General features: G+C 38.6%; 3 protein-coding genes across 4 annotated transcripts; 1 reads left to right on the forward strand and 2 right to left on the reverse strand.

Annotated features, from left to right (window-relative positions):
• Window positions 1–429: 429 nt before the first annotated feature.
• Window positions 430–2,041, forward strand: LOC121972096. Of its 2 annotated transcripts, XM_042523725.1 has the most exons (4): window positions 430–945; window positions 1,357–1,498; window positions 1,787–1,884; window positions 1,973–2,041. In XM_042523725.1, exons 1-2 carry the CDS (start codon window positions 486–488, stop codon window positions 1,434–1,436), a joined length of 540 nt encoding a protein of 179 aa, XP_042379659.1. In that variant the 5' UTR covers window positions 430–485; the 3' UTR covers window positions 1,437–1,498; window positions 1,787–1,884; window positions 1,973–2,041. The 2 variants fall into 2 exon arrangements, with proteins under 2 accessions (XP_042379659.1, XP_042379658.1); XM_042523724.1 differs by having other exon boundaries at window positions 1,357–1,884.
• LOC121973013 lies at window positions 2,010–3,570 on the reverse strand. The gene is made up of 3 exons (XM_042524612.1): window positions 3,308–3,570; window positions 2,663–2,875; window positions 2,010–2,587 (listed from the first exon to the last, which is right to left on the reverse strand). Exons 1-3 carry the CDS (start codon window positions 3,339–3,341, stop codon window positions 2,010–2,012), a joined length of 825 nt encoding a protein of 274 aa, XP_042380546.1. The 5' UTR covers window positions 3,342–3,570.
• Window positions 3,571–5,957: 2,387 nt separating this feature from the next.
• LOC121972097 (hydroxypyruvate reductase-like) lies at window positions 5,958–13,908 on the reverse strand. The gene is made up of 10 exons (XM_042523726.1): window positions 13,746–13,908; window positions 13,011–13,138; window positions 11,831–11,975; window positions 11,578–11,705; window positions 11,123–11,194; window positions 8,000–8,117; window positions 7,809–7,915; window positions 7,678–7,719; window positions 7,332–7,544; window positions 5,958–6,238 (listed from the first exon to the last, which is right to left on the reverse strand). Exons 1-10 carry the CDS (start codon window positions 13,891–13,893, stop codon window positions 6,170–6,172), a joined length of 1,170 nt encoding a protein of 389 aa, XP_042379660.1. The 5' UTR covers window positions 13,894–13,908; the 3' UTR covers window positions 5,958–6,169.
• Between the last annotated feature and the right edge of the window lie 224 nt (window positions 13,909–14,132).

The following is a 14,132-nucleotide window of genomic DNA, read 5'->3' on the forward strand; positions in this document are numbered from 1 at the left end:
CAAAAGTAGGGTTCCTCATCATCCACTTGTCTTTTCTGACGTGGTCCAAAACCTTAGCAAGATTCTTCACAAGATTCCTACCAATCTGTCTCTCAGATATTTCTACGACTAGGAGGATTGAGCTGACCACATAGTTCGAGTAGTTCGGGCAAACTAGTTTGTGTTAGCCCATGGCGACCGAGGGCATGCCTTAGCCTTTTACTTTGCCGTGATTCACTCGAGATTGGCTCTTGATGCTTCGAGAAAGTTTCAACCTGGTTAGACCCGACCCTATATCATTTCCAACAAACTAGTATCAACTGAGCCCGCACTCTACCCTTTATGCGGTCAGAAATATAGAACAGAAATCATATGGTTATAGCACGCACAACACCTTTTACGGTCCGTTCCCATATTATATAAAAGGAGGTCCGTTTCAAGGGTTAATGGCATGCACACACGTTCTATACCATACCATCTATCCATCCGTCCATCCTCGTCATCAAATGGTCCGTTACTATAAGAACGACAACCGACCGTTTAAATGGCTGTGGGAAATGGCTGCCTTCATGGAGAAGAAAAGGCCGAGCGAGGAGGAAGACGAAGACGCCGTGGCAGCGGCGGTGGCGGAGGAGGATGCGAAGGGATGGTCCTACCGGAGGTGGCGCGGCCGGGGCGGTTGCGGCGGCGGAGTGACGCTGGAAGGATTCGTCTTGGGCGCGGCGGGGAACGGCGAGGGAGGGAAGACGAGGAGGAGCCTGACGGACGAGGACCTGGAGGAGCTCAAAGGGTGCCTCGACCTGGGGTTCGGGTTCAGCTACGAGGAGATCCCCGAGCTCCGCAACACCCTCCCGGCGCTGGAGCTCTGCTACTCCATGAGCCAGATGTTACGCCTCGACGATCCGAACCAACAGATGTCTTCGGAGAATTCCCCTCTTCTCGCCCATTGGAGGATCTCCAGCCCTGGTAAGCTTGGTCCTCTCGTTTCCTTCCCAGTGATTCCAGCAATTTGGAGGATGGACAAAGACGATTCAGTTTTGCCTCGATTGATTTATCTCTTCGTCGTGCTCGATATTCCCCGCAAGCTATTTAAAACTTTGACGCTTTGATTTTTCTACTGGAATCGAAGGGTGAAAAACTATTTTGTTTCTACAATTTTGCCCTAAATCAACTTCCGCCATTAAATGCGTAAAAGTTGCAGCTTTTCTTATTTTCTTCTAAATCTCGACATCTGATCCTACTAATGTTGCAACAAATCATGGTTCATGCTACTTTGCCTTTTGTGAGTTTCTCATCCTTTGCCATTGATTTGAAGCAACAACTTTGCCGAATTCAAGTATGGCTATTCGGTTCATCCCTTTTTGGTGTATTTATTAGGAGACGATCCAGATGAAGTTAAAGCAAGACTCAAGTATTGGGCACAAACAGTAGCATGTACTCTACGGTTATGCAGCTGAAGTTGTGCCTATCCTTTAAAGTTCATCTACATCCAGAAGAAGCAAGATCCATGCAATCCGCTGTAAGAGCTATCCTCTAGTGTTTACAATCAATGCTGAAGATGGCAACTAAAGTCCCTTCACAATAAACAGAGACGAATAAAGTAATGGTTCATTATAACCTTTGAGGAAGAATAACTCTACAAGTTCATGTACTATACATGCCGAATAAATGATTCTTCTTCTTATAAATGCTGTCCATGTACCTAAGTGGTGATCCATTGGTAATTTGTGTTCATGTTGATGAATCTGTAGACTAGTTTTGGTTCATGGTCTTGTTTTTATCATGGCTATCATAGTTCAGTTAGCAGGTGCCTGAACTCTGAAGCTCGGGAACTCCCAATTCTATACTGGCCGGGATCTAGAAGGAAAGCCACTGGGTTAATTTCTTTTCCCAGATCTTCCTCAGGTTGTTAACTCTGGAGAATATTATCATATATTACATTGATATTTCTAGTCCTTGGATCATTTTTTTCTCATTCATGGCCATGGAACAGGAAAACTTGATACTCCTCAGCGACTAAGGAAACAGTATCATTGCAGATTCAAGCTTCTGGTTGGCATTAAGTGATGGTGCTGCGCAGGGTGGTGGAGATGGTGATGGTGGCGGAGGCTTTGGTGATGCTGTAGGCCGGCACCCCCCGTCTGGTTCATGGAACATCCGCCGGCCAGGTCCGGCGAGCTCCGGACGCGGTGCATCCCTCCGCCTCCGAGGGCGACGGGGCGCGAGGCGAAGAAGGTACCGGAGCATTCGGTTGTGGAGGTGGGGGAGTTCGCGCCGGAGGAGGCGTTGGAGATGCTGAAGATCGGGGGACTGCCGGGCATGACCGCGTTGATGGTGTCGACGTAGCGCTGGCCGAGGGTCGCGGCGGAAGCCGTGTCGGAGGCAGAGGAAGGGGAGGGGGAGGGGAAGAGGAAGAGGCGGAAGCGGGGAGAGGAGACGGCGGATGGAGACCGAGGGTGGAGCGCATCGACGCGGTCGTACTCGTCGAGCATGTGCGCGAGGTCCTCATCGCTGGCAACGGTGACGAGAATGTCGAGGTCCTCCGACACCAGTTGGTACTTGATCACCTTGCACCGCCGGAACATCGCCTGGACCCTCTCCCTGAGCTCTGCATCCGCACAGCGGAGTCTTCGTCACTCACGGCGAGAATAAACCAGTCAGCTCGCGGGTGAAGAGTGCAGACCTGAGAAGGAGACGGCGCGGGTGACGACGAGAACGCGGGTGTCGCCGCCGACGTACTTGAGGCGGCCATCGGATGGGCGGGGGAGGATCTTCCCGCCGAAGCTGCAGAGGAACTTGACCCGGGCATTCTTGGGGGCCGACAGCAACGCGGAGGAGGAAGACGAGGGGCAGTAGTCGTCTTCTCCTCCTGCCGATGCTGCTGCCTGATCGATCGCTGAAATTAAACAATAACTGGAATCATTCTACGAGCAACAATTCAACAAACAGGCGACAAGCAATTTTAGCGAATCGAATCGCGATCAATTCGCAGGAGCAGAATATGAACTCCAGAATCCCAAAATCTGATTCAACGGTCAATCGCATTTCTTCAGATAGAGAAAGAGACGCCATGATTACGAAATCAAACAGTAATAAAAGAAGAAAAACTTCTTTCCCGGTTGATGAGATCGGAAGGCGAGACGAACAGAATGGTAGAAAAAAGCAACGAAAAGAAGATGATCGAAACCCTAACACGATTCGACAATCAATCTTATCGCATTCGATCAGAGAGAGAGAGAGAGAGAAATTTAGGGCATTTTTGGAATGGCAGAAAAGCGATTGAAACGAAAATAATCGTATCGAAAAGGAAAGGAGGAGAAAAGCTCACCTTGTCTAAGAGGTCGCAGCTGTCGATTGCTCATCGAGATCGTTTCCTTCTCTTCTTGCTGGATGGCATCGTCGTCTCGACGATGAAGAAGAGGCGGAGAATGAGAGGGAAAAAGGATACGAAATTGAAGGCGGAAGGAAGCGAGAACCACCACCCGTGGATTCGGCGGACCTCCTTGTCGATCGGAGCCGCCGTCGGTCCAACTGGATCGGAGCCATCCGCGCCTGGAATATCGTGTATTCTCTCTCTCTCATCAATACGCTTCCATCAAAAAAAGGAAGAAAGAAATGCAAAGGATATATATACTTTTCTTTATCACCGTCAATTTAGATCGGACCTACCCGGCCGCCGGATAATTTAAAGTTGGATTAAAATTTCAATTTTTTTACACAACTAGCTAAGGTTTTTAAATACCTAAATCACGAATATGACTTTTAAAATGATTAAATCAAGCGGCCTGTATCTATTTTACTCCTCTCATTTCCTGCTACAGAATAGGCAGGGTTAATTATAAATAAAATAAATTAAGTCGAAATTTAAGATATTCAAATTTATTTGATAAAATAATTAAATCGAGTTTAATAAATTAAGTTTTTAAAATGATTATTTAAATTTAATTTGATTTATTTTTTATGAGTTTGAGTTTGTTTGAAATTTTACTTAAGTTTGATTTATTCAAATATTATCAAACTCATTCAAGCTTGTCTTGAGCTTGGTTCGAATTTGGTTCGTTTAGATGTTATCAAGCTCTCAATTCAAGGTTATTTGATTATTTGAAATTTTTAGTTGTTAGATTGATTTTAAGCTTGATAATTCAAACTTAGTTATTTTTATTTTATTTTATTATTTATTTAGCATATTGATAAGAATTTTATTAATGGATATGGTTCATGAACATTATTCACGAACGTTATTAACGAACATTATTCACGAACGTTATTTATGAACATTAACGAGATGAACATATGTGTGCAAACTTATTTGTTTAGTTTAACGAACTGTTCAATCTTATTTGTTTAATTAATCTGGTGTATGTTGAACGAATATAAATAAGTTCTTACTAAGCTGATCACCAAGCTGTTCACGAATGTTTTGTTCATTTACAACCCTAAGTATAATAGTGGACGAATGTAATTTTTTTATTTTTTAAAATAAATAGATTAAAAGAATATTTATATTAAAAAAAAATTATTACTTGCTAAATTGATATTTGAGAGTGAATATAATAAAAAAAAAACTAGACAAATAGATAGGACCTAGTTTCATGTTATTCTGAAGATTCTAGGGCCATCGACCAGTTTTGAGAGAAATGATCTTTTAAATACGAATTAAATTTTTCAGAAACATTCGTATTAAAAAAATCTCTGCTCTCAATATATTATGCCAAATTGATGTTTAAGGTCATCAATATAATCATGAAATCTAGACGAATACTCTTTAGTTCATGCAATTTCAAGCTCTTTAGTTCTATCAGTCTATTTCAACCAAAATTTCTAATAGACCTAGAGAGCTCAAAATTGTATGAAACTAAATCTTATGTGTTTGTCTAGTTTTTCTGATTATATTCACTTCCTCAAACATCAATTTGACACAATATATTGAGAATGATAATTTTTTAAATATGAATTAGATTTTTTTGGATATATTAATGTTAAAAAAATCATTATTCTCAATATATTGTACTAAATTAATGTTCGATGGTATGAATATAATTAGGAAAATTAGATCCGACTGATGAACATAAAGAATTCAGAATAACATAAAATAAATTAACCTGTATATATTACGAGTCCAAACGGGTTGACCTGTACGACTCAGGTTGCCCCACAAGTTGAGAAGCAAAAAAATCCAAAATATAAAACTAATCATCTAAATTTAAAAAATCTAATGTTGTTTTATAGTTTTTTTACCCGGTTCCCTGGCCAGAATCATAACCGACACCCTTACCGGGCCGGTTAAATTTGTTGGTAGCATGAGATTTGAACGCAAGTCTCCGAATATTCTAACCAACTAAATTATCATTATTAATATTTTTAGTTGATCATTTAAAAACTGATTAATAGTTTTTTATATTATTATTCTTAATTCTCAGAAGAAAAGTAGGAGTTTGTTAATTAATTTTCCATCATATATAATATATAAATTAATAATTTAATAATTAATTAATAATTTTTTACTATATAATTATTCTTAATAAATCTAGTATTTAGTTTGGCAAACGATTTTATAAATGTATATATTTTTTTAAAAAATCAATATAATAATCATAACCGTTTTATACGGTTAAAATTAAGAATCAACTTCAAAAATAATTGATTCGTGATCGGATTTAATTAGTCCTAATCCATAATTCATCTTGAATTGAGTTAAAAAAATTTCACCCACCACATGATGAATTTTTAACAGATTAGTCCGTCTAACAACTCTACTTTTCTTCACCAATTTGACAATTTTTTACGGCTGATTTTTTTTTTAAAAAAAAATTGAATATCTATACATTTTGTGAGGATTTCTCAGATTTACTTGATCATGTTACATTTTAAAACAAGTGAATTGTCGGAACAAGTTAACTCATTTACGTTCATAAGGATGGCACCTAAATGAAAGAAAAAGAGAGAGGGTCATATCACTCCCCGTGCACATTATTGTATAAAAAATTAGGGACCTATTGAGACCCAAATCTTCGAGCTGAGTTAGTCGAATCAGATCGTTACCAGAAATGTCAAGTGGTTTGAATTACAGGCATTGCATGCATTATAAAATAGATGGTTTATACTTTATAGTGACTCGATAGAATTGCTTTGAGCATGCAGTACTAGTTCATAGTTGAGCCACTACACTCTTGGAACTCAAGGATGATGACTAGTTCACAATTTCTATTCCTTCCAGTGGCTTTCCGGCATGAAGCTGAAGAGCAACATCACCCACAACCTGCGATGATGATGAATCAGAACAACATGAAACTTTCCGACTAAATTTGTGTAAGCTTGTGCAACAAAAATGGGTTCTAAGATAAACTATTTATCTAATTTCATTGCAGGCGCAAACATAATCTGAATAAATTCAAGGGCGAGAACAGAATTCGGCGAAATAAGTAATACACATTGTCGTTCAATGCATATAAAATAGTTACAGCATGAAGTAAAGTGTATAGGTTTTGCTCGATCATACTGAATACCCTTGAAACTAGTCATGTTATCTGCAGTTGAAAGTAATACTACAAAAAATAAAAAATCATAGTGAAAGATTAATACTATGTAAGAGTCGATACCACCAACATGCATTGACAATTCTAAAGGGAGTTCTCCAAAAAGCTTTGTAGAGGATCTCCTAGTTTAAATGTAGCATTAGGCTGTAAACAAGCCGAAACAAGTTTGATGGTGTTCAATCTGGTTTATTAAAATGCTTATTGAGTTCGAGCCAAGCTTGAGCCTTTACAAAGCTCAGTTAGTGATATAATTGCCCTTATAATTTGATTGAATCCCAATAAATAATATTTTATATTATTACTCATTTACAACATATTACAAATAATTTAATCTCTAAAATCTGTATGATATAAAAAAATAAACTAAAAACAATGAACCTTAGACAAGTTTGTTAGCAACTTTATTGCTGAATTGCTCAAAAGTTTTGGTATAACATTAGTATTCACAATTATTTGTCTATATTTTTGATATCAAACAAACATATCAAGCCAGGTATCAATCTTGTTCACAAATATTATTTCATTTAGAGCTTTATGCAGAACTAGAGATGAAGAAGATATATTTAAAAATAAATAATTTTCTGTATAGTTTGAGTCCATTCAACAAAATACTACACAAGATGCAAATCTCCAAATGTTTTTCCACTTATTCTAACTCACCTTATCTGCTAAAAGAGAATCTTAGTTGTACTTAGTTTTGCGTATACTACATAATTATTCAATGAGAGATAATGAACCAGCAAAACTACTGAACCATCATATATGACTATATGAAATGTGATTGTTATTTACTATTTGGAATGAAGGTAACAATACCTTAGCCATTGCTCTGTAAGAATGCTCAGTAACACCAGCAATATGGGGTGAGATTAGAACATTTGGAAACTGTAGAATTGGATCTTCAGGATCAAATGGCTCTGTCCAAGTAACATCCATTGCTAAGCCACCGAGATGACCAGAATGAAGGTGCTGATAAACTGAACTGTAGTCCAGTAAACCTCCTCGAGCAATATTTACCAGAAGGGATCCCTTTGGAATGGAACAAAAAGTTAGTTAAAATTGACTGCAATATCCCATAATTACATCTATTTAACTAAAGAGCATCTTAATTACATAATGGAAATAATTTATTGCTAGGTGTATTGTTTTTGTTTTTGCAAACCTTTTTCATGGAAGCAAGGAATTTTCCATCAATAATGCCAGCCTGAAAGTTGAACAATCTTTTGTAAGGCAAAAAAACAAGAAAGGAACATGCTAGCGAGTGAAGACAAAGGAAAAGGGCAGATGACTGACCGTCTCTGCACTTAAAGACAAGCACGTAACAACTATATCAGCCTCTCCAGCAAATTCATAAAGATTTTCCTGGCCACCTTTCTTATCAACCAAGTAATCAACTTCATCTAGATCAAGAACATACACCAAAATGTCTCAAGGCGAATTCAACAGTTACCATTGTAGAACTCAGATAAACATCCTCTTCTTACCATTTGATGGCATAGATACTGAAGCCCAATTTCTTTTAGTTGCAAGAATTTTCACTCCAAAGGGCCGTAACCTCTTTGCTAGATCGACTCCAATAGCTCCAAACCCAAGAACAAAGACCTACAGGAAAGGTCTCTCTTATCAAGAACACATGTACCTTGCTACAATAAAAATATCATCACAAATAATAGTTAGCTTCAATGTGATGACCTGCAGAGCTCAAAGTACAATATTTTTAGGTTATTACCACAACAATGGAGTCAAACTATTCTGTGAGGGACAAGATGTGTTGATCGCTTTATAAATGACTGAAACCATCTTGTTATCAGAATCAATTCCGTTAAATTGCATTGAAAGAATAGGCAGCTCCTGATATTTTGTGTGTTTATCTCATTAGGATATACATTTTGCATGCATACATACTGTATGACAATGATGGTAAATTTCATCTCAAATATACCTCAGCATGGATCTTCATTTCTTGTTACATGAAAATGACAGGAAACTATTCCATACTTCAGTGCAACTTGGGCAGGTAGTCCAGAGGAAGGGAGGTGTTAGGATGACCTATGATCATTTCAGAGACTCGAGCCTTGGGTAAAGACGGTGTGGCAGAAATACCTCCAGTCGAGTCATGCTTTCACAGTATGGTTGTTGGCCCATGGGAGGCTCCCGGTGCGAGCTCGACGGGATTACATGGCAGGCGATGCACCTTCGGCCGGCACGAGGAGGAGACATTGGATCATGTCTTCTTCAGATGTGAGCTGATCAGTTTACTATGGGGGCGTATCAAAGTGACTGCAGATGCGACCCTAGATGGCCATGTACTGATGCATGCTACGAACATTAAGGTAGCAGTTCCGAGGGACCTCCACCCTGACCAGGACTCACCACCTTGTCATGTCAGCGATGGTTCATCATATTTGGTTGGCAAGGAATTGCAGTATGTTTGAGGGGATGTGGTTTGATGACGAGCTGGTTTTTAGGAAGATACAGGTACATGTCTTCATGACACTGGATGTATACTCCGATCAGGTACTTAGGCAAGGTTGATACATTCTTGCCATGCAGTTTTTTTGGATATTGGCATGCTTCACATACTTTTAGCATACATTCTCATAGATCGATCCCACTTGGGATCTTATATTTTAGCATACATGTAAATTAGTACAATGAGGGCATGCATTTTGTCATCGCTCGAGTGTAGGGATCATTTGAACACTTAGCGAGAGCATGCATTTTGAGCTCGTAGTCATCATACATGTGGTTAGGTGCTAGCAAGCCCACTGAGGAGTAGACAGATGACATGGCATCCACCATTTGCATGGAGTTTTGTGAGGTCTCTCCATCCACTGTCCACACCTGACATTTTGGTACACCACATAGGGTCTGACGGCCATACACATTCTCTCTATTACAGAGTATACATAACTGGGGCACTATTCTAGCTGACACCTCGTCAAGCTAAAGTATGACCTTGATAAAAAAAATCCTTTACTAGTACCTGATTCAGAGTTGGTAGCGACATGAGACAACATATGGAGGGGCCTAGGATGCGGCATCACACTACACTACCACAGTTGACGGATGCCTCCCCATTAGGTACACCCAGATGCAGATGCTTCGGATACAGTGACACCTCTTCAGAGCCAGCTGGAGTGGGTAAGTAGATGGACTACTAGAGTAGGACATGGATGGGATGCAAGACACCTCAAGGAGCATCAAGACGACGTGTATGGAGCTTTACTAGAGACTACCACATGTAGGGAGTGTAGTGTGAGTGAGGAGGAGAGCTAAGAGGGGAGGATACATCAGAGGGAGTAGGAAGGTATGATGTGGAGGGTGAGGATTGTATGTGGGAGAGACAGTGTGAGATGATAGTGATATACAGGTGAATAGATCCACTTTAGAATGATCTATCTAGTCCGTAACAAACGGCTCACGGTAAAGACACTTCAAATCTGTTTATGGTTGAGGCTCTGCCAAAAAGCCCAGGATGAATAAACCCACTAGAAAAGTCTATCTAGTCCACAGCAAACGACTCATGGTAAACATATTCCAAATCTGTTGATAGCTGGTCACTTGCTAAAATGACTTCGGGAGGCATGGAGATGAGGCATCGGATGATCTTAGGCTCACGGACACAAGAGGAGGTTCGACAGAGATGATGCGGAGCCATAGGCAGTTCATGGACATTGGGTGGCGATGGACATTGATGATGCTAAGCTATACGTGGTTTGGAGAAAGATAGGGCTACATGACGGATGGTTTGTGTCACATGATGATGGACGGTGCTGATCGATACCTCATCTTCAATGTCTCATATGGAGGGTGAACAGACGACTGACACGCGATATGCAGAGAGAGATAGTACCCGAGCGAGCACATGTACACTACCATGGTTTCCCTTTCAGATCTGACAGTTCGTCAGACATGATATAAGAGGCTCCATAGTTATTTCTATATGGTTGTGCATATTTTGATGATATATATTTACCCCTTCATAAAAAAAAAAGTATGTATATATAATGACAAAAACAATAGATAATCTATCACTTTGGTTATATATATACATGGTAATCGCATTCTATTTGAACCTTCAAACCAACTAATTCCGGAGCTAGTCCGGAGGTGACTGGCTCGACCCATAGAAGTTTTCCATCGGCCAGGATGTGTGAAGGGCTCGTCGCTCCACAACCAACATTCCAGGGTTGTCTTCCCACTAGAAGAAATTAATTCCACAATGCACCGCATCTAAGAATTGACCTGTAGATGCCTGGTTAATTGTGGAAGTGTACCATATCCCGGGGGGTATTGTAAATGCTGCTATAGTTTAGTGGCATGGTACACGACACTGTAAAATCAAAAGAGAAATCAAATCTTCAATCTGGTACAGTTTGATGAGTGCTAGTTTCAATTTTCAACCCTGATTTAAAGAAAAAGCAATCACGCAAGTTGTAGTACTTTTTGCAAAAAAACACTCACAAGACAAATCATGCTTCATCAAAACCATCTGAGCATTAAATCAATGGTTCTTCATTAGCCTCAATTTTCACAAGTTCTTCATTATGGATATGAAACATAGTAATACTGGGAACTTGAATTGAGACAATAGGAAAACATACTGTCTTCCCAAAGAGATTTTCTCCCACAGGCACTCCTAAGTTCTTTTGTTTAACAGCAATTTCCATCTCCTTCTGTAGTAAAACACAAGAATCTTTAAATGCCAAGTATTTACCGAAATCAGAGAAAAAAGATAATTCAGATTAGGAAGAAAAATCCAATAATGGATAATTCAAGAAATCAATGATGAACAAGCAAAACTTCAAAATGTGCACGACTGATTACATATTTGCATATGGAGTGCAAGGGCATGTACAATTAGTAAAATCATATTTATCTTGATAAAAAATGACCATCATATATAAAATAAACTTATATTTAATTAAAGCATTCAATTCATGCATCCACTATGGTGTATATATGTGTGTATGTCAATCTTATAATGCAAAATATGGAATAAGATATCTTATGAGCCAATTGGCATGAGCGATAGACAATTACTAGATTGAAAACCTACTTGCTTCCTCAAAAGGCCCAACATGAAGTATATAGCCATTTCTGCACATGATGCAGCATTTCCAGTCGTACTTCCAGGAATTCTTGCAACTTTAATTTTGTGTTTCGTAGCCGCATCAATATCCACTCCTGAAATGGTGGTGACATGAAACAAGATTATTACCCATCTAATATCCTAAGTAAGCATTGCGCTGATCAAACTTTAATAAAATTAAAAAAAGAAAAAAAAAAGATTCAGGTGCAAGTTTAAGCACCATCAAGCCCAACACCATACTGCATTATTAGTTTCATCTGAACAGCTTTGGCAATTGTCAGTGCATCCATACGCCGGTTTTTGACCACACATATGTGGTATTTGTGGATAACATCGGACACCTCATCTAGAGCTACCTCATCAACCTAGGTGCAGACAGTAAACAATTAGCCAACAAAAACAGTAATCCTAAGGGCAAAAAGTTAGACAGACAACACCAGGATCTAATACCAATCATTAAACTATATTGAATTACATAAGTGAATGCTGGTCTAATTAAGATAGCAATCGAAATTTAAATTCATGGTTTGTACTCTATTCAGAAACATGTCTTCATTAGTCTTTGAAACTAGAGGAGTGAGACTTATTCCTAATAACACCAAGGATACGGATCAAAGGTGAGAAAAAAATATGCTTTAGAGAGGAGAAAATTGATCTTCTTAAAAGAGAATGAATAAGAAGAGAGGCTTAGAAGAGGATGAAAGAGAAGAGAGGATAAGAGAGAGGGAAATAGGGATATATTTGAATCAAACTAGCTTAACTATTTATGTACACACACAGCACACATCAATATTGGTTAAGCAAGTTTGATTACATATATATACACAGATCAATATCATTCAAACAAGTTTTAATACAAATATTTCCCTCTCTCTTATCCTGTCTTTCCACTCATTCCTCTTCAAGGGTTTTATTTTTCTTTGCAACACTTCTCTCTTAATAGCATGATGGATAAGAATATTAAAGATTGACGACTTTTCAGTCATACAAGATATGTGAAACGACCAAATTACTGTCAAATGGAATTGATTCAAACTTCAACATACTTGAACAAAACCAATGTTTGCAAATGCAATCAAGTCATATTTTTGCCTGCTCAGAGACCAAGCATCTCCATAGACCAAATTTGGTGATCATCTTTCTACTATACTAGCAAATTTTAACACCCATAAAGGTTTTTCAAACATGGTACCTCAGCCTTTTAATAAGCAAGTCTGGTCAAAGTTTCAACTAATCTAAAAGAGGGGTCTTTTTTGTATCTTTCTAGATTTGTTAAGATCTTAGTATCAAATAAAAGTAAACCTATGCTGATTCTGAATATCCAGTTGCATGTCAGAACATGTTAGCAGTTAAAATTTGTGAAATTGTATAAAGATGTAAAGATTAGTGAGATGAAGAACCTTAATAAATGGATAGCTTTCCAAATATTCCTTTGTGTAATTTGTTGCAGCAGGGAAATGCGGACTACAAAATAACAAATTGGTCACTTTATGACTGTTCTCAATCACATCACCCATTCCTGCGTAGCCTGCAATGAGAGTCATACAGAGCTCAGTTCACGCAGCCATGGGCAATTTGTTATGCCATTTATTATATGGTTAAGTATTCATAAAAATTTATTAGCAAAAAATAGCAATTGCTGTCGCACAAATAAATAACACAAACTCCAAATTCAACCGCGAAAAACAGGGAAGCAAAGTATATGCAAAACCATCATCTTATGCTTGGTTCAAAAACCATTAGCAATTTGTATTTTTCGAAAACATTAAAAGGACACTATTTCCTATATTATTACAATTCCCTAGTTAAACTATACGCCATAGATCTATATGATTTCTTCATACAGAAGCCAGTAGAACATAGTAAATCAAGAATCGTATGCCTCTAATTCAGATTTTCGACATTTTGGAAAACTTCATAAGTCCAATAACGAATCTGAATATTCTGCAACTGTTTAATACTTGGCTAAAGTCAACAAATTTATACATAAAAACACTAAAGATTCCCCTTAAGAAACATAATGAAATTCCATCTCTCTTTTTTTTTTAAAAAAAAAAAGAAGAAATTTCACTTCTAAGAACAAAATCGAAGTGAGCCAGAAAGCTTCTACGCATGCGACGATGAAACTGGCGCACCTGAGAGTGATCGATTCAGCAGTAGATTCGGCAACCCTCGGCGACGGCGAACGCAACCTCGGAGAGTGTGCCCTAACACTCCGATCATTTGAGCCGCAGTGGACGCTAATATATCCACCAACCGAGGCTGAGAGTGCAAAAAGAGCATTGTACTGACCTACCTGCGTGGAGGTTGGAAGAAAAAGCCGGGACCCATTCTCTTCTCTGTTTACTTCGAGGTGTAGATTAAGGAAGGAAAGGAAAAAAGGAAACTTGAGTTCAAATATTCATCCTTTATTGCGATTTTTCATAAATATTAACATATAAAATGGGAGAATCATCCCAAAAAAAAAAAAAAAAAAATTCATATTGAGCCTTATATAAAATCATATCAGGCTCAACGTGGAT

Source organism: Zingiber officinale, chromosome 4A (assembly GCF_018446385.1).
Source record: "Zingiber officinale cultivar Zhangliang chromosome 4A, Zo_v1.1, whole genome shotgun sequence".
Classification (NCBI taxonomy): domain Eukaryota; kingdom Viridiplantae; phylum Streptophyta; class Magnoliopsida; order Zingiberales; family Zingiberaceae; genus Zingiber; species Zingiber officinale.